The sequence below is a fragment of the Nomascus leucogenys genome, chromosome 3, assembly GCF_006542625.1.
Source record: "Nomascus leucogenys isolate Asia chromosome 3, Asia_NLE_v1, whole genome shotgun sequence".
In the NCBI taxonomy this organism is placed as follows: Eukaryota; Metazoa; Chordata; class Mammalia; order Primates; family Hylobatidae; genus Nomascus; species Nomascus leucogenys.
Window position 1 is genome coordinate 76,293,175 of NC_044383.1, and position 19,203 is coordinate 76,312,377.

At 44.4% G+C, this 19,203-nt stretch overlaps 1 protein-coding gene and 2 pseudogenes across 3 annotated transcripts in view; all 3 read left to right on the forward strand.

Annotated features, from left to right (window-relative positions):
* CASP8AP2 (caspase 8 associated protein 2) overlaps window positions 1-4,227 on the forward strand; it is a 52,177-nt gene extending 47,950 nt beyond the window's left edge. For all 3 annotated transcript variants that reach the window (XM_003258336.2, XM_003258337.2, XM_003258335.2), the window contains exons 10-11: window positions 1,168-1,220; window positions 3,597-4,227. In XM_003258336.2, coding sequence (XP_003258384.1) covers window positions 1,168-1,220; window positions 3,597-3,600 — 57 coding nt within the window. In that variant the 3' untranslated portion in view covers window positions 3,601-4,227. The remainder of the gene's footprint in view (window positions 1-1,167; window positions 1,221-3,596) is intronic.
* Window positions 4,228-6,307: 2,080 nt separating this feature from the next.
* LOC100594549 lies at window positions 6,308-6,674 on the forward strand (annotated as a pseudogene).
* Window positions 6,675-15,909: 9,235 nt separating this feature from the next.
* LOC100594193 lies at window positions 15,910-17,630 on the forward strand (annotated as a pseudogene).
* Window positions 17,631-19,203: the final 1,573 nt, after the last annotated feature.

The window sequence follows — 19,203 nt, forward strand, 5'->3', positions numbered from 1 at the left end:
GAGACCAGCCTGGGCAATATGGTGAAACCCCATCTCTACTAAAATACGGAAAAAAAAGAAAATAGCCGGGCGTGGCAGCGTGTGCCTGTAGTCTCAGCTACTTAGGAGGAAGGAGAATTGCTTGAACCCAGGAGGCGGAGGTGCAGTGAGCTGAGATGATGCCACTGCACTCCAGCCTGGTGAGAGAGTGAGACTCTGTCTCAGAAAAAAATAAATAAATAAATATTAATGTTTGTAATCCCAGCACTTTGTAAGGCTGACTGGGAGGATTGCTTGGGCCCAGTTTACAGTAAGCTATGCTGTTGACACTGCACACTCCAGCCTGGGTGACAGCAAGACTCTGTCTCTTAAAAAAAAAAAAAAAAAAAAAAGCCGGGTGCGGTGGCTCATGCCTGTAATCCCAACACTTTGGGAGGCTGAGGCAGGCGGATCACCTGAGGTCGGGAGTTCGAGACCAGCCTGACCAACATGGAGAAACCCCATCTCTACTAAAAATACAAAAAAATTAGCTGGGCGTGGTGGCGCATGCCTGTAATTCCAGCTACTCAGGAAGCTGAGGCAGGAGAATCGCTTGAACCCGGGAAGCAGAGGTTGCAGTAAGCCGAGATCGCACCATTGCACTCCAGCCTGGGCAACAAGAGTGAAACTCCATCTCAAAAAAAAAGAAAAAGTTCAATATTGAAAAGTTAACTAGTAATCACCTTTAGTATGAAGATATTTTTCTTTCTTTTTTTTTTTTAAGACGGAGTTTCACTCTTGTTGCCCAGGCTGGAGTGCAATGGCGCGATCTCGGCTCACTGCAACCTCCGCCTCCCGAGTTCAAGTGATTCTCCTGCCTCAGCCTCCTGAGTAGCTGGGATTACAGGCATGCGCCACCACGCCCGGCTAATTTTGTATTTTTAGTAGAGACGGGGTTTCTCCATGTTGGTCAGGCTGGTCTTGAACTCCTGACCTCAGGTAATCCGCCTGCCTCGGCCTCCCAAAGTGCTGGGATTACAGGCATGAGCCACCACACGTGGCCATGAAGATATTTTTCTAAACATTACTTCATCTCTTTATTATTGAAGGTGACTTTCTCTGTCTTTAGCTGTCTTATGAAAGTATTCTTCAAAGATGAAAAAAGATTACTGAGGTATTTATAATTAACACTCATTTTTAAATTTTCAGGTCTCAGAAAGATTCCAGCAGCTAATGAAGCTCTTTGAAAAGTCAAAATGCAGGTAGTTAATGGTTACACTACAGGAGACTAGTAAAATAAATGTTTGACGCTGTAGTTGTGCAGTTAATGGCCTGTTAGTCATTGAAGATGTGAATAGTGGGTGAGAGACATCCAGTTGAGTTCCTGCTTCAGTCACAGGTTGGAGGATGGTTGCTCGAGCAGGCATCTAAGGTGACCTCATCCACAGGGACGTGCTCAGAGTGAAGCCTGCTGCAGTTCAGATCAGCATGGCATCTCTCCTCAACCTTCTGATTGCTGATGAGTCTAAGGTGGGGGGAAATCCATTTGATTAATAATAAAGTTTTCATAGATACATCAAACATTCTTGAAAAGCAGTATGTGGTTCATAAGCAGTGAAGTCTGTGTAGTGATGGTAATTTAATATTTCTCACATTTTTAATTAGTGCTAATTAAAATACAAAACATTTATAAAGTCTATTGTCATCCCAATTGATGACATGATTTACCATATTAAATTGTTAATAATGTTCACAGACATGTTTCCTCAGTTTTTGTTTTTGTACTTGTCGTACAAGTCGTTCTTGTACATACAGGTTTATTAGTGCAATAATATTTAAATTATCAGCAGAAGGCTGGGTGTGGTGGTACCCGCCTATAGTCCCAGCTACTCGAGAGGCTGAGGCAAGAGGATCACTTGAGCCCAGAAATCTGAGGCTAGGGTACTAGGATTGCACCTGTGAATAACCAATACACTCCAGCCTGGGCAATATAGTGAGATCCAGTCTCTAAAACCTAAGTAAGTAAATAAATTACCAGCAGGTTTTTTCTGTTAGATCTCCGCCAATTGCTTAAATATTTTGGATTTTTATGTAAGCAAAATTTTAAAGATATTTAATGTATCACAATATTTTTAATTGATTTGCTGTCCTAATTATTTGAATGCAAAACATGCAGTTTTAAATGAAGTTTGAATTAAATCTGAACAGCAACTATATTTGGACATACAGAGTCAGGCACAGTGGCATGCCTGTAATCCCAGCACTTTGGGAGGCCAAGGTGGGCAGATCATTTGAGGCCAGGAGTTCTATACTAGCCTGGCCAACATGGTGAAACCCCATCTCTACAAAAAAATACAAAAATTAGCCAGGCATGGTGGCACGTGTCTGTAATCCCAGCTACTTGGGAGACTGAGGCATGAGAATCGCTTGAACCTGGGAGGTGGAGGTTGCGGTGAGCCAAGATTGCGCCACTACACTCCAGCCTGAAAGACAGAGTGAGAAAAAAAAAAACAAACTAGATTTGGACATAGAGCACAGTGCTAGTGAAATCTTCAAAATATGTGTAGTAGTTTACTGTGATGTTAAATTTCTTTTTTGTTTGTTTGTTTTGAGACGGAGTCTTACTCTGTCACCCGGGCTGGAGTGCAGCCGCACGATCGCAGCTCACTGCAACCTCTGCCTCTCAGGTTCAAGTGATTATGATGTTAAATTTCTATTTACATAATTCAGAATGTTGCCAGGTGCAGTGGCTCATGCCTGTAATCTGAGCACTTTGAGAGGCTAAGGTGGGCGGATCACCTGAGTTCAGGAGTTCGAGACCAGCCCAGCCAACATGACGATGCTTCATCTCTACCAAAATTACAAAAGTTAGCTGGGCATGGTAGAACATGCCTGTAATCCCAGCTACTTGGGAGCCTGAGGCAGGAGAATCACTTGAACAAAACACACACACAACAGAATATAAGCTTGAATAATGGGGAATTTGGAGAAGAAGCATATTCTAAAGAATTTTTTTAAAAAAGCTCTGGGAAAAAGTGGCTTGATTATTAGATTAACTGTGCTTTTTAAGATTTTTGCTGCCTTTAAGAAATTAAATCAAGTTTTTTTTTTTTTTACCTTAATGTTAAAGTATGATTTCCATTCTGTTGTGAAGAGAATGTAAATTATTTTAAACAGAGATGGGGTTTCGCCGTGTTGCCCAGGCTGGTCTCGAACTCCTGGACTCAAGCGATCCATCTGCCTTGGCCTCCCAAAGTGCTCGGATTACAGGCGTAAGCTACTGCATCTGGCCAAAAATCTAAAACCATTTAATAAATTTGATATTTGAGATTTCTTTGCTTGCAGGATAGCACATACTTGGGTTATTTCATTCGTAGCTTGTCTCTTAACTGATTTTTTTTCCCCACAAGTACTGTAGTCCTATTAAATTTTTGTCAGTATCAAAGTATAATGATAGTTACCAAACTGATTGCAAAAGCTAGGTTTTTTTTTTTAAATTTTGAGACCAATTGGAAGATAAGAAAGCTAGTTTATTAAACACCAATATTGTCTAAATGGAGCTCATTTAAGGTAACACATTATGAGATAGTCCTGTCAGAAAAATAGAATAATAACTTTAGCATTTTCTTACATTACAGATAAGTTGCTGAATTCCTGGGACTCTTAATTGATATTCCATACTACACAGAAGCTTCAAATTCCTCATATTTTAAATGAGCACTAGAAAGAGGTTTATCACCTTTTTGGTTACCAGATGATAATCTACATTTGTTATTACTCAGTGACTCTCTAATTTCACATCAGCATGTTCAGCTTGTTCTAGTCATCATTCTGATTTGCTTATCGGTTTTTGGTCAAAATATTTATTTTTAAACATGTTAGAACTTACCAAAATGAAAGCAACAGTGATGTATTGAAATCTTAGTTTTGATATTTTAAAGAAATGACTTTCTAGATTAAAAAAATAGTTTTGTAGCATTTTAAACTTAGTGACTATTTAGTTCAAGTGTTCATCCATTTTTTATTTGCTTTTCTAATTGCCTCTCCTTGTTTTGGTATATTGTAAAATAATTTAAATAATGTATTTATAAATATGTATAATTATGATATAAAATACTGTGTGTATATGTATGTATGTGTGTTTCTGTGTATGCACACATAAATGGCTTTGCCTAGCCAAGGATTTTTTTTATCTGTATAAAATTTTTTGTATAAAGTTTGCTTTCAATAACAGTAATGTATAATAAAACCATGTAAAGTTTTGTTGTATTTTGATGCAAATGTTTCTTTTACTTTTATTGTGTTTAGGTAATAATTTTTAAAAAGCAAGAGGTAAAAGTCCCAGGGGACATAGGGTGCAATTTTGAAGTGGTTCCTGGTGGGGGTGCGGCTGGCTGAATGGCTCTGAGTAGATTGAGAAAACTGATTGCTGTTGCCTGCCTTCTCACAGCAAGTACCAGAATGGTGAACCATATCTCTGCTGCAGGTGTCCTCACAGATAAAATTAGAGTAGCACAAGAGCTTTTTGGGTGAAGCTTTGGAGAAAACAGGTGTAAGGATTGATTAGCTTGGGCATTACTTCTTCACCCTTCTGCCTTCAGACTCACAGAACTTCTCAGTTAATAATCTAGGCCCTAGACTCTAGGAAGTGCCTCTTCTCATTGCCATTTTTCTCCGGGGGTCCAAAGGAAGAAGCCCTGTCCTAAAGGATTACACATCGAAATAAACAGCAGTGGTTTTGTAGTGCTAGGGCTCTCCAACATGGGGTTTGTCCCCTTCCCTCTGTTTGAGCCCTTAATACCGACTAGAGGGTTGGCCATCAGTCCTTCTCCAGTGCATACTCTCACTCAGAAGATCTCATACCACCAGGTAAGTGAGTTCACAAACGATATGATAACCGAAAGATACTACTAGTTCAAAAGAAAACTGGATTACATAAGACTTTCAGAATCTAAAATGAAACTAATAAACATTAAAAGATGTTAGCAACGTGATACAATAATGAAACATTTAAAATAAATAACATAATAAATGGAGTAAAAGGGTAGAGGCCAGGCATGGTGGCTCATGCCTGTAATCCCAGCACTTTGGGAGGCCGAGGCAGGTGGATCACGAGGTCAGGAGTTCAAGACCAGCCTGCAAGATGGTGTAACCCTGTCTACTGAAAATACCAAAATTAGCGGCGCATGGTGGTAGGTGCCTGTATTCCTAGCTACCTGGGAGGCTGAGGCAGAGAATTGCTTGAACCCGGGAGGTGGAGGTTGCAGTGAGCCAAGATCACGCCACTGTGCTGCAGCCTGGGCGACAGAGCAAGACTGTCTCAAAAAAAAAAAAAAAAAAAAAAGGATAGATACAGGTGCAGAATGAATTAGTTGGAAAATCAGGCTGAGAAAACCCCAGAAAGAAGCAAGAAAAAGAATTTAGGAAATATGAAAGCGGATTTAAGCAAGATGGAAGCCAGAAGTAGGTGTGCCAACATTCAGGTAAGAGGCCTAGAAGGAGGAAAAAAATAGAGATTGAAAGGGCCATAGGGTGCCAAACGAGAGACATACTGAAATTGAGGAGTATCAAGGTAACGAGAAAAATCTAAAAGCTTTTAGAGTAAATGTATAAAGGTACAAGAATAAGATTGACTTCAGTCTTCTCAAGTGCAATACTGGATGCAGGAAAATAATGTCATATTTAAAGTACCGGACTTAAAGTTTTAGTCTATCTAAATTGTCATTCAAATGTGAGGACTTAATAAAAACATTAAGATTAAGATCTCTATCCAAAGGAAAAGAAGTCACTATATCAGAAAGACACACACGTTTCTTGCAGCACAATTCACAGTTGCAAAGACATAGAATAAACCTAAGTGTCCATCAATTGATGAGTGGATAAAGAGAATGTGGTATACATATATCATGGAGTGCAACTCAGCCACACAAAAAGAATAAAATAATGTCTTTTGCAGCAACTTGTATGGAACTGGAAGCTGTTCTTCTAAGTGAAGTAACTGAAAACCAGATAATATTCAGGTGTGGTGGCTCACACCTGTAATCCCAGCAATTTGGGAGGGTGAGGTGGGCAGATCACCTGAGGTCAGGAGTTTGAGATCAGCCTGGCCAACATGGCAAAACGCTGTCTCTACTGAAAATAAAAAAATTAGCCGGGTGTGGTGGTGGGCGCCTGTCATCCCAGCTACTCAGGTGGCTGAGGCAGGGAGAATTACTTGAACCTGGGAGGCGGAGGTTGCAGTGAGCCGAGACTGTGCCATTGCACTCCAGCCCGGGCAACAAAGGGAGACTCCGTATCAAAAAGCAAACACAAAAAAACCCAGATACCCCTTTCTGCTTCCACTGCCACCATGGCAGTCATGAAAAAGCTTGTGGCAAAGCAGGGCAGAAAAAAAAAAAAAAGAAGCAGGTTCTGAAGTTTACTCTTAATTGCACCCACTGTAGAAGATGGAATCATGGATGCCGCTAATTTTGAGCAGCTTTTGCAACAGGGGATCAAAGTGAATGGAAAAGCTGGGAATCTAGGTGGAGGACCAAGAGCAAGATCACCATGACTTCTGAGGTGACTTTTTCCTAAAGGTATTTGAAATACCTCACAAAATTTTGAAGAAGAATAATCTGTGTGATTGGTTGCACGTAGTTGCTAACAGTGAAGAAAGTTATGAATTACATTACTTCCAAATTAGCCAGGACAAATAGGAGGAAGATGAGGATTAAAATTCATTTATCTGGAATATTTTATATGAGTTTGTGAATAAAACTTGGGAACCAGAGGAAAAAAACTCAGATACCACGTTCTCGCTTATAAATGGGTATGCAAAGGCATACAGAGTGGTATAACGGAGGTTGGAGACTCAGAAGGTGGAACGGGGAAGAGATGAAAAGCTACATTTTGAATACAATGTTTGCGACTTGGGTGACTGGTGCACTAAAATACTAGACTTCAGCACTGTGCAGTTCGTCCATGTAACTGAAAACCACTTGTACCTCTAAAGCTACTGAAAAGTTTTTTTAAAAAATGAAAAAAGATTTGCTGGGCCGTGTGGGGTGGCTCACACCTGTAATCCCAGTTCTTTGGGAGGCTGAGGTGGGCGGATCACTAGGTCAAGAGATCAAGACCGGGCCGGGCGCAGTAGCTCACGCCTGTAATCCCAGCACTTTGGGAGGCCGAGGTGGGAGGATCACGAAGTCAGGAGATCGAGACCATCCTGGCTAACACGGTGAAGCCCCGTCTCTACTAAAAATACAAAAAATTAGCCGGGCACAGTGGCAGGTGCCTGTAGTCCCAGCTACTCGGGAGGCTGAGGCCGGAGAATGGCGTAAACCTGGGAGGCGGAGCTTGCAGTGAGCCGAGATCGCATCACTGCACTCCAGCCTGGGGGGCAGAGTGAGACCCGTCTCAAAAAAAAAAAAAAAAAAAATCAAGACCACCCTGGCCGACATGGTGAAACGCCGTCTCTACTAAAAATACAAAAATTAGCTGGGTATGGTGGCGCACGCCTGTAATCCCAGCTACTTGGGAGGCTGAGGCAGGAGAATCGCTTGAACCCTGGAGGCAGACGTTGCAGTGGGCCGAGATAGGGCCACTGCACTCCAGCCTGGTGACAGAGCAAGACTCCGTCTCAAGAGATAAAAAAAAAAAAAAAAAAAAAAAAAAGATTTGACAATGCTTCGCATTGAAAAATTTTGGAAAAAATACTTAACAAAAAGTCCAGAAGATACTACAAAATCTATGGGGATAACAGTGTTCAGATACCTTGGTAAGATGTGTATAGGGGGAGAAAGATTTTTTTAGAAAGCAATAAACCAGAATTATAATTTTAGACAGTATCAACATAATGGCGAGTAGAGGAGATCAAGAAAGTATTCAAGTGTTACAGTTCTTGCCTTTTTAGGAAGAAGGTATAGACATAAAAATGCCAAACTTAAAACTGAGGTATGGCATTCACATAGAAAAGTGCATGAAAGAAATAGTTTTCACAAAGTAAACACTTATGTAACAGCACCCAGATCAAGAATTAGAACATTATCAGCTCTCCAGAGTGCCCCCATTCCTAGTAATAGTCCTTCCTTCTCCCTAGGGACAAACATTATCAGAACACTGTTTCTGATTTATATTATCATAGATTAGTTTTGCTTGTCTTTGAACTTTCAAATGGAATTATAACTGTAGATACCATTTGGCTTATTTCATTAAGCAGTATGTGAGGTTCTTGCCTGTGTTGAGTATAGCAGTAGTGAATTCTTTCTCACTACTATATATATTTCAATTGAACCACAATTTATCTATCCTACTGTCATAGACATTTGTGTTCTAGTTCAGGACTGTTAGAAATAATGCCATTGGCCAGGCACAGTGACTCACGCCTGTAATCCCAGCACTTTGGGAGGTCGAGGGAAGCAGATCACGAGGTCAGGAGATCGAGACCATCCTGGCTAACATGGAGAAACTCCGTCTCTACTAAAAATACAAAAGCAAAAATTAGCCGGGCTTGGTGGCGGGCGCCTGTAGTCCCAGCTACTTGGGAGGCTGAGGCAGGAGAATTGCTTGAGATAGACTTTCGCTCTTGTTGCCCAGGCTGGAGTGCAATGGCGTGATCTCAGCTCACTGCAAACTCCACCTCCCAGGTTCAACCAATTCTCCTACCTCAGCCTCCCAAGTAGCTGGGATTACAGGCACCCACCACCATACCTGGCTAATTTTTTTGTATTTTTAGCAGAGACAGGGTTTCTCCATGTTAGCCAGGCTGGTCTCAAACTCCGGACCTCAGGTGATCCTCCCACCTCGGACTCCCAAAATGCTGGGACTACAGGCATGAGCCACCATGCTCAGACTTTTTTTTGTATTTTTAGTAGAGACAGTGTTTCACCACGTGGCCAGGCTGGTCTCAAACTCCTGGCCTCAAGTGATCCACCCACCTTGGCCTCCCAAAGTGCTGAGATTATAGGCATGAGCCACCATGTCTGGCCTATTTTATTTTATTATTTATTTATTTACTTTTTTTTTTTTTTTTTTTTGAGACAAGGTCTCACTTTGTTGCCCAGGCTAGAGTACAATGGTGCAGTCACTGGTCACTGCAGCCTCGACCTCTTGGGTTCAAGTGGTGCTTTCACCTCAGCCTCCCAACTAGCTGGGACTGCAGGTGCACAACACCATACCCAGCTAATCTTTGTGTATTTTGTAGAGACAAGGTTTTGCAGTGTTGCTCAGGCTGGTCTTGAACTCCTGAGCTCAAGCAATCCCCCTCCTAGCCTCCCAAAATGTTGGGATTACAGGTGTGAGCCACTGTGCCCAGCCTACCACTTTTTATTTAACCATTCAGTGGACATTTGGGTTGTTTCCACATTTAGGCTACTGTGGAGTATTATGAACACAGCTGTTCATATTTGGGCCCCTGCTTTCTTTCATTTACTCATTTATTTAATTTTTCTTTTTTACCAGCTTCTACATCAAGAACACAAAGCTTGGCAGGGTGCACTGGCTCATGCCTGTAATCCCAGCACTTTGGGAGGCCAAGGCGGGTGCATCACTTGAGGTCAGGAGTTCGAGACCAGCCTGACCAACATGGTGAAACCCTGTCTCTACTAAAAATACAAAAATTAGCTGGGCGTGGTGGCGCACACCTGTAATCCCAGCTCCTTGGGAGGCTGAGGCTGGAGAATCGCTTGAACCTGGGAGGCAGAGGTTGCAGTGAGCCAAGATTGTGCCACTGCACTCTAACCTGGGTGACAGAGTGAGATTCCATCTCAAAAAAAAAAAAAAAAAAAAAAAAAGTACCTCCTTTATTTATTTTCTCCTTTATTAAATGTGGTAAATTAAATCATTAAAAAAATTAAACCTTGCAGTTTCAGAATAAACTTTACTTTTATTTCATTTTTTCTTAAAACTCCTTTTCAACACAATAATAAACCCAACTTTAAAGTAATGTATTATATCCTTTTTAAATATATTGTTGGATTTAGTTTACTATACTGTTTGTTTAGGATATTCTGTTTTTGTGTGTGTGAAATTGGCTTACATTTCTTCATTTCTTTCTTTCTTTCTTTTCTTTTTTTTTTTTTTAAGATGGAGTCTCACTCTGTCGCCCAGGCTGGAGTGCAGTGGCACAATCTCTCTCACTGCTGCAACCTCCACCCCCTGGGTTCAAGCGATTCTCCAGCCTCAGCCTCCTTAGTAGCTGGGATTACAGGCACCTGCTACTGCACCCGGCTAATTTTTGTATTTTTTTAGTAGAGACAGGGCTTCACCATCTTGGCCAGGCTGGTCTTGAACTCATGACCTCGTGATCCACCCGCCTTGGCCTCCCAAAGTGCTGGGACTACAGGCGTGAGCCACCGCGCCTGGCCCATTTTTTTCTTTCTTAATGTCTTGTAAGGTTTTGGTATCCAAGTTATGCTGACTCTGTAAAGTGAATTGGAATGTGTTCCCTCTTTTTAAATTCTTGAAAAGTTACATGATAAGATCAGTGAAAAACGTGAGCATAAGTCCATTGCTGAGTTTCTTCTCCTGTGAAATCTGTTTCTTGAACAGAAAATGTGTACAATGCCATAATGGTGAATAAGTATTCCATTGGGCTGTGCTTGGTGGTGCTGACAAAAGCATTAAGGTCAGGGAGGTAAATCCATACTTGGAGAATACGTCTCTCCCAGTGAGAACAAATTACATTCCCCTTCACGGATAGGGTCAGTCTGATGTAAGAAACCTTTTAGTAGGTAGTTGGCTAGTCCATATTGGGACTTAACTTTGACTTTCTTCTTGACATGTTAAGCCTTCCACAATGGAGGCACCCAGGTCAGCTTTGGTGAGTGGAAATCCATGTCGCTGAGCCCATAGTCTTCTTTCTCACCACCATGGTGATTTTGTATATGGGTCCATTGAGCAAGCACTGGATTTGCAAGGGAAAGACACAGACCGACATCCCCAGAATGTATTATTTTGTTCATTTCGTTATTGAGATTCTCTTCTACAGTAGGTGTCTTTGGTGAACACTGACATAAAACACAAATATCTTCACATTTTGTCTCTAATCCTAGAAGTCCCTTCACGATACTTTTTTCTTAGACCTTGTCACATTTTGTTTTTTCCAAGTCTTAAACCATCCAGGCAAACCTTTAACCACTTCCTTTGAATGTACATCCTATGTCTGGCCCTTTCCCACTCCAGTTGAAGAAGACAATCATATATGCTGCTCAAAGTTCTATTCCCCTTCATCATTATTTCCTGGTTGGCATTGTAACATTGCAGCAGTCTATTTCTGGCCTTTGCTAGCACATCAGTCAGAAACATCTGGAAAATAGGCCCAAATATTTTTTCTCCCCCTCAGTTAACTGGTCATAAGGAACTTCATATGAGGCTCTAGGTGTTGACTGAGTGAGAAAAGAAGCAGGTACAGTATTGGGTATCAGAGGAATCTGCTTATGCAACTAATACACCTTCCAGACCTGCTTCAGCCTGATGTTTCATATAACATTCACGCTTACTGACGTATTGCTGCTGTGTGTGCCCAACCTTATGGTGGCATGGGTCAGATAATGCCCAGTTCATTCTGGATATCTCAGGTCACCTGGTCACTTGATGTACCATGGTCAGGCATTCAGTCTCTAACAGGGCATAGCTATGCTCCAGAATGCTGAAGCTCTGCACTGTGATTCTTTTATTAAGGCTTGCTAGAGCCTCCATGTGACATATTGTATTAGTCAGTTCTCATGCTGCTGATAAAGATATATCCAAGACTGGGTAATTTATAAAGAAAAAGAGGTTTAGTGGACTCACAGTTCCACATGACTGGGGAGGCCTCACAATCATGGTGGCAGGCAAGAGAGCTTGTGCAGGGGTACTCCCATTTGCAACACCATTAGATCTCATGTGACTTATTCACTACCACCAGAACACTATGGGGGAAACCATCCCATGATTCAATTATCTCCACATGACCCCACCCTTGACACCTGGGGATTATTACAATACAAGGTGAGATTTGGGTGGGGACACGGCCAAACCATATCACATATTTATTAGCTAAAGTTTCTTTGAGTTCATCGAATTTGCTGGGATTTTGCACACTCTTGCACTGCAGCCTGAACTTACTGCAGAGCTTTTTCTTTCTCTGTTTCCCAGTAAAAGCTCACAGCCTTACAGGTTATTCATTTAATGGACCAGAGTAGCATATCAAATGACCTCCATAATTCACAAAGGCTTATCAAGCATTGCACCTTTTTTTTGTATGGTGTTGGTGGTAGTGGTAGTTGTAGTGCAAGGGATAGAAACTACTTTCACTCGGGGAGGACTGGATCTCTAGAAACTTTGCTGAAGTGGCAGTTCCCTTAATTTTTGTGGGGCTTGTATTCTACCCTGTGGCCTGCATTTGTCTTCTTACTAAAATATCTACAGTACTTTTCTCTTGCTCCTCAGGTCTAATCAGCATTATGTTATCAATGTAGTGACCCAGTATGATATTCTGGGGGTTATCAAGATCGTCTAGACCTCTGTGGCCTAGATTATGGCAGAGAACAGGAAAATTGATGTAGCCCTCAGGCAAGATGGTGAAAGATGTATTGTTGACCCTGCCAGATAAAAGCAAATTGTTGGAGGTTGGCAGCATACATTCTAACACTCCAGGGCCTTATAAAAATCAAGAAAGTAGCCATTCTCAGATGTCAGCCTGCTCAGCTCACGGAAGCTTAGAATTAAAAAAAATGTATATATGTACATATATATATTTCATAAAAATATATATTTCTATAAACAACATACAGAATTGAGAGTTTTAAATTTATAAGAGTATTCCAAAGTATGTATTGTTCTGTGATGTCCTTTATTCACTCAGGTTTTTTTTTTTTCAAATGGAGTTTCGCTCTTGTTGCCCAGGATGGAGTGTGTGCGATCTGGGCTCACTGCAACCTCTACCTCCCAGGTTCAAGCAAGTCTCCTGCCTCACCCTCCCAAGTAGCTGGGATTACAGGCATGTGCCACCACCCCTGGCTAATTTTTTTTAATTTTTAGTAGAGACGGGGGTTCACCATGTTGGTCAGGCTGGTCTCGACCTCCTGATCTCAGGTGATCCACCCGCCTCGGACTCCCAAATTGCTGGGATTACAGATGTGAGCTACTGTGCCCAGTCACTAAGAATATTTTTGAAATTTATGTTAATACAGACTCATTCACTTTGTTTTGTTCTGAGACGGAGTCTCACTCTGTCGCCCAGGCTGGATGCAGTGGCGCAATCTCTGCTCACTGCAAGCTCTGCCTCCCGGGTGCACGCCATTCGCCATTCTCCTGTCTCAGTCTCCCAAGTAGCTGGGACTACAGGCACCCGCCACCATGCCCGGCTAATTTTTTGTATTTTTTAGTAGAGACGGGGTTTCACTGTGTTTGCCAGGATGGTCTCCATCTCCTAACCTCGTGATCCACCCGCCTCGGCCTCCCAAAGTGCTGGGATTACAGACGTGAGCCACGACGCCCAGCCTTTTTCCTTTCTTTTTTTTTTTTTTTTTTTGAGACGGAGTCTTGATCAGTCGCCCAGGCTGGAGTGCAGTGGTGCGATCTCGGCTCACTGCGAGCTCCGCCTCCCAGGTTCACACCATTCTCCTGCCTCAGCCTCCCGAGTAGCTGGGACTACAGGCGCCTGCCACCACACCTGGCTACTTTTTTTTTGTATTTTTTAGTAGAGACGGGGTTTCACCGTGGTCTCGATCTACTGACCTTGTGATCCGCCCGCCTTGGCCTCCCAAAGTGCTGGGATTACAAACATGAGCCACCGTGCCTGGCCAAGACGGGGTTTCACCATGTTAGCTAGGATGGTCTCCATCTCCTGACCTCGTGATCCACCCACCTTGGCCTCCCAAAGTGCTGGGATTACAGGCGTGAGCCACGGCACCCGGCCTACTTGGTTCTCTTTTTAAGGCACATGACCTCTGTTAATATTTGCAAATTGATATAGAGAAAAAGCATTTGCCATGTGAATGGCTGCATACTGTGTAACAAGACTAATTCGATTTCTTCCATTAAAGATACCACATCTGGAGCAGTAACTGCAATTGGAGTCAGTGCATGATTAAGGTGATAATTTTCTAAGATCTATTATTCTTTTTCTGTACAAAGGATGAGATAGGTAGTACCATGCAGCACATTTAGTGTCTTTTTTTTTTGAGACAGGGTCTCACTCTGTTGCCCAGGCCGCAGGCTGAAGTGCAACAGCATGACCTTGGCTCACTGAAACCTCTGCTTCCCCAGTTCAAGCAATTTTCGTGTCTCAGCCACCCAAGTAGCTGGGATTACAGGCATGCGCCACCATACGCGGCTACGTTTTGTATTTTTAGTAGAGATGGGGTTTCACCATGTTGCCCAGGCTCGTCTGGAACTCCTGGCCTGGAGTGATCCACCCGACTCATCCTTCCAAAGTGCTGGCCCCTTGAAAAGGGCCACTGTGTTCGGCCCCTTTCAAGACTTTAATAGAGGCACTAATCTCTGCAATTGCCCTAAGGATGAAGTATTGTTTTTTTGTGGGGGAATTTAAATCTTCCATCCAACTCTTTCCTCTATTATGTCCTATCTCCTCTGTGTTATTTCCTCTCCTCTTGTTTAATTTCTTTTAGGTTGATTATTTTTAATTCAATTTTACCTCTCTTTATTGTTTTCTGAGAGATTACACATGCATCCTTTACTTATCAACGTTTAAGAGATTACACATGCATCCTTTGCTTATCAATGTTTAATATTCTGATTCTGATAAAATGCATTCAATGTATTATCATTACTTTTCAGGTGACTTTTTACCTAATACTATACAAATACAGTTATTAATACATCATATGTTTTTACCTCTAATTAATTCTGACAGATAATTTGTACTTCGGGCTGATGTGCCAGGCTAGTGGAAGTTTAATGTCACCTGTCTACCTTTCATTATCATCCTTTTTTAAAAACTAAATGACCAAAAATGGAATAGGCAGATTATAACGATGAACTATCAGTAATTTTATGCACTTCTACATTTTACATGGAAAAGAGCAGGCTTAGAAATGTGCCTCAGAGCTGTGATCTGAAACCCTCATTGGGTTCTAGTGATGCCTTTGTAGTCAACACCTCTAAGATGGCAAGAAGATTATGTGCTTGAGATATGACTAGTGAAAGATGCTGCACACTGAGAGTTTGGAGACCTGGTCTATCGGCATTGGGCAAGTCGTTTGACCTCTCTGGAATTCTCATTCTTTCTCGACAAAAATCAGACCTAGGTTTCTAAGGCTACTACTGGCTTCCAGATTCTCTATTTAAAAAGAAAAATATTTTCTTGAGCCATATGTTTTGACCTAATAGAATATTGCTACAAGAATGGTGACACACACCTGTAGTACCAGCTACTCAGGAGGCTGAAGAAAGAGGATCACTTAAGCCCAGGAGTTGGAGTCCAGCTTGGGCAACAGAGCAAGACCCCATCTTTAAAATACTACTACTACTACTACTACTACTAATAGAATATTGGCCCAGAAATGGACGGCATGCTGTGGCGGGGCTGGTGCAAGATGCCGCTGCCGGTTCAGGTGTTTAATTTGCAGTAGGGGCTGGGCGCGGTGGCTCATACCTGTAATCCCAGCATTTTGGGAGGCTGAGGAGGGCAGATCACTTGAGGCCAGGAGTTCGAGAGCAGCCTGGCCAACATGGTGAAACCCTGTCTCTACTGAAAATACAAAAACTAGCCGGACATGGTGGTGCATGCTTGTAATCCCAGCTACTTAGGAGGCTGAGGCAGGAGAATCGCTTGAACCAGGGAGGCAGAGGTTGCAGTGAGCCGAGATGGAGCCACTGCACCCCAGCCTGAGCAACAGAGGAAGACTCTACCTCATTAAAAAAAAAAAAAACACACAGACACACACAGACACACAGACACACACACACACACACACACACACACACACACACACACACACTAAAATTTGCTGTAGGTGTGACCTCCTCCTGCCTGGCATGGCCAGGAACTTAATCTTGAGCGCCAGCCTGTCTCCTATACGCTGCTCTAAGGAGGCGGCAGTGGAGCCCATGCAAGTCGACAAGGACCCCCCAGAGGACCTGCAGAATGCACCAGACGTCAACTACGTGGTGGACGCCACCCTGGAACTGGAGCAGTGCGTTGCCAGTTGCAGCGGCCTGATGTGCACCGAGCGGCTACAGTTTATTGCTGGCTGACTACTGCCCCTTGCTGCGGGTGGAGGCCCTGAATATGGCGCTCTCCTTCCTGCAGAGAATCTTTAACGTGGACCTATACGAAGAGGTCCACCGGAAGCTCTCGGAGGCCACTAGGAATCTGCGGAACTCACCCGACCCCATCCCCGAGAGTGGCGTGGAGCCCCCGCCCCTGGACACGGCCTGGGTGGAGGCCGCTCAAAAAGAGGCCCTGCTGAAGCTGGAGAAGCCGGACGCAGACCTGAAGAACTACAAGCGCAACTCCACCAAGGAGCGCACCGGGCGTGGCCACGATGATTCAGCAATGCCCCCAAGTGTCACTCACAGCCTGAGACTACTGCGGCAGCGCCAAGCACGCCATCAACATGTCCTCAACGTCTTCAAGGTCAGCGTCTACTTGCAAAATTGGCCTTACGTGCTGAGCCGCGTCAGCAAGGCCGAGTCCATCCTGGAGATTGCCGAGCAGCGAGGACAGAGGGGCAGCCAGCCAGGCGCAGGCGGTCCTCACCCAGCTCCAATGCGCTGGAGGCTTGGCCGAGCTGCCGTGAGGAAGTACAAGCAGGGTGCCAAATGCTTCCTGCTGGCTTCGTTTGATCACTGTGACGTCCCCGAGCTGCTGTCCCCCAGCAACTTGGCCGTCTGTGGGTGCCCGTGCGCCTTGGCCACCTTCGACCGGCAGAAGCTGCAGCGCCACCTCATCTCCAGCAGCTCCTTCAAGTTGTTCTTGGAGCTGGAGCCGCAGGTTGGAGACATCGTCTTCTAATTCCACGAGTCCAAGCGTGCCTCGTGTCTGAAGATGCTGGACGATGTGGCCACCTTTATGCTTGAGGCCAGGAGTTTGTGACCAGTTGGGTCAACATGGCGAAATCCCGTCTCTACTAAAAAACACAAAAATTGGCCGGGCCTGGTGGTGCCCGCCTGTAATCCCAGCTACTCGGGAGGCTGAGGGAAGAGAATTGCCTGAGCCTGGGACGCAGAGTTTGCAGTGAGCCGAGATCGCACCGCTGCACTCCAGCCTGGGAGACAAAGCGAGACTCTGTCTCCACAAAAAAAAAAAAAAAAAAAAAAAAAAAAAAAAGGAGGAGATGTAGGACAACCTGCTCTCGGACATGTGTACCTCCCCCACCTCCACTCCCCCACCGCCCCACCGTCAGGACCCTGTACGCCCAGATTCGCAACTGCGCCCTCAATACGCACAGGGTGGCCGTGCTCTCAGCGCCGCGGTGGCAGCCCGGGAGGGTGAGCTGACGCAGCAAGTCCAGGAAGGGCTGATCGCGCCCGCGTGGACTCACACAGCAAGATCCTGGACGCCCGGGATGTGGATCAGCGCAAGCACCACCTTCGAGAAGTCTCTGCGGATCGGCGGGGAGTTTCAGCACCGCGCCAAAGGCCGGATGCTGAGGGTAGCTGTGCTGCGCAACCAGATCCACGTGAAATCCCTTCCGGAGAAGGGAGCCCGGGGAGCGACTCCGGCCAACAGCCAGTCCCAATGAACACCAGCTTCTGAGGGGTGGCCCTCAGCCTCCAGGACGTCTGCACACTCTCCCGCCCCAACGGACCTGTTCACCTCGAGGCAGCTCCGTGCCACCCGCGGCCCAGTGGAGGGCCTGGCTGTGTGCCCTCGCAACCCGTGTGCCCTGTGCTGGGGCCTGGGAGGCAGGCGGCTGCTAGCCATCCTGGAAGGCGGGGCCTGTAGGGCTTGACCCCGTGAGTGTCTGTACCTGGGGGGCAGGCTGTGCAGCGCCTAGGAGGCACCACCTCCTGGAACTCTCATATTCCAAGGAGGAGGAAGAGAAGGAGGGAGAGGGGGAGGGGAGGGGAGAGGAAGGGGGGAAGAGGAGGAAGAGGAAGAGGCAGAATAAGAAGAGGAGGAGGGAGAGAGAAGAGGGAGGCTTATTCTTTTTTTCTTTTTTTCGAGATGGAATCTTGTTCTGTTGCCCAGGTTGGAGTGCAGCGTCGCGATCTGGGCTCACTGCAGCCTCCACCTCCTGGGCTCAAGCGATCCTCCCACCTCAGCCTCCCAAGTAGCTGGAACTACAGGTGCACACCGCCATGCCCAGCTAATTTTTGTGTTGTTTTGTAGAGATGGGATTTTGCAATGTTGCTCAGGCTAGTCTCGAACTCCTGGGCTCAAGCAATCTGCTTGAGGCCTCCCAAAGTGCTGGGATTACAGGAATGAGCCACCACGTGCTGGCCTTTTTTCTTTTCTTTCTTTTCTTTTTTTTTTTTTTTTTTGAGACAGAGTCTTGCTCTGTCACCAAGGCTGGAACGTGGTGGTGCAATCATAGCACTGCAACCTTGAACTCCTGGGTTAAAGTTGTCTTCCCTCCTCAGCCTCCTGAGTAGCTAAGACTACAGGCATGCACCACAATACTTTGTTATTTTTTTTTTTTTTTGTAACGATGGGGGTCTCACTATGTTACTCAGGCTGGTCTCCAACTCCTAGCCTCAAGCAATCCTTATGCCTTGGCCTCCCAAAGTGCTGATATTATATGCGTGAACCATCACACCCGACCGTAAAAAGTTTATTCTCTTTTTGAGATGTTTCTTCTTTCAGCATGGCATGATTTGCAGTAACACTTTAGGTTTGATTGCCACTCCATTATTATTTGTTCACATTTATGAGGCCACACTCACCCCAGGCAGTTGTTTATGAAATCGGACATGACTCATTGATCTGTGAGCATCGATTCCTAGAACAATCAACAGACTGAAAGGAATGCACCCAAACTTAAATCACTGTATGCATTCACCAACGCAAAAGGAAAATTCTCATTTGTTTCACTTTTCATTTCCAAATATGATATACCAGGAGAGGTCCCAGCTTGGTATCAATTAGAAAAAAATACTGTAAGAAAATTGCAAAGCACCGGAGGACATTTTGAACCTTGGGGGAGGACTAGGTTAGACTCCATTGATCAAAATAACTGTGCTCATTCTGGATTAGGGCCCCACAGCCACCTGATCAGAGCCTTTATATCTGCAACCAGCAGCAATTTTTCCACTAATGAGCCACACACGGTGCAACTTTGAGGTTCTGCGAACCCAATCGTGATTTTTTTGTTC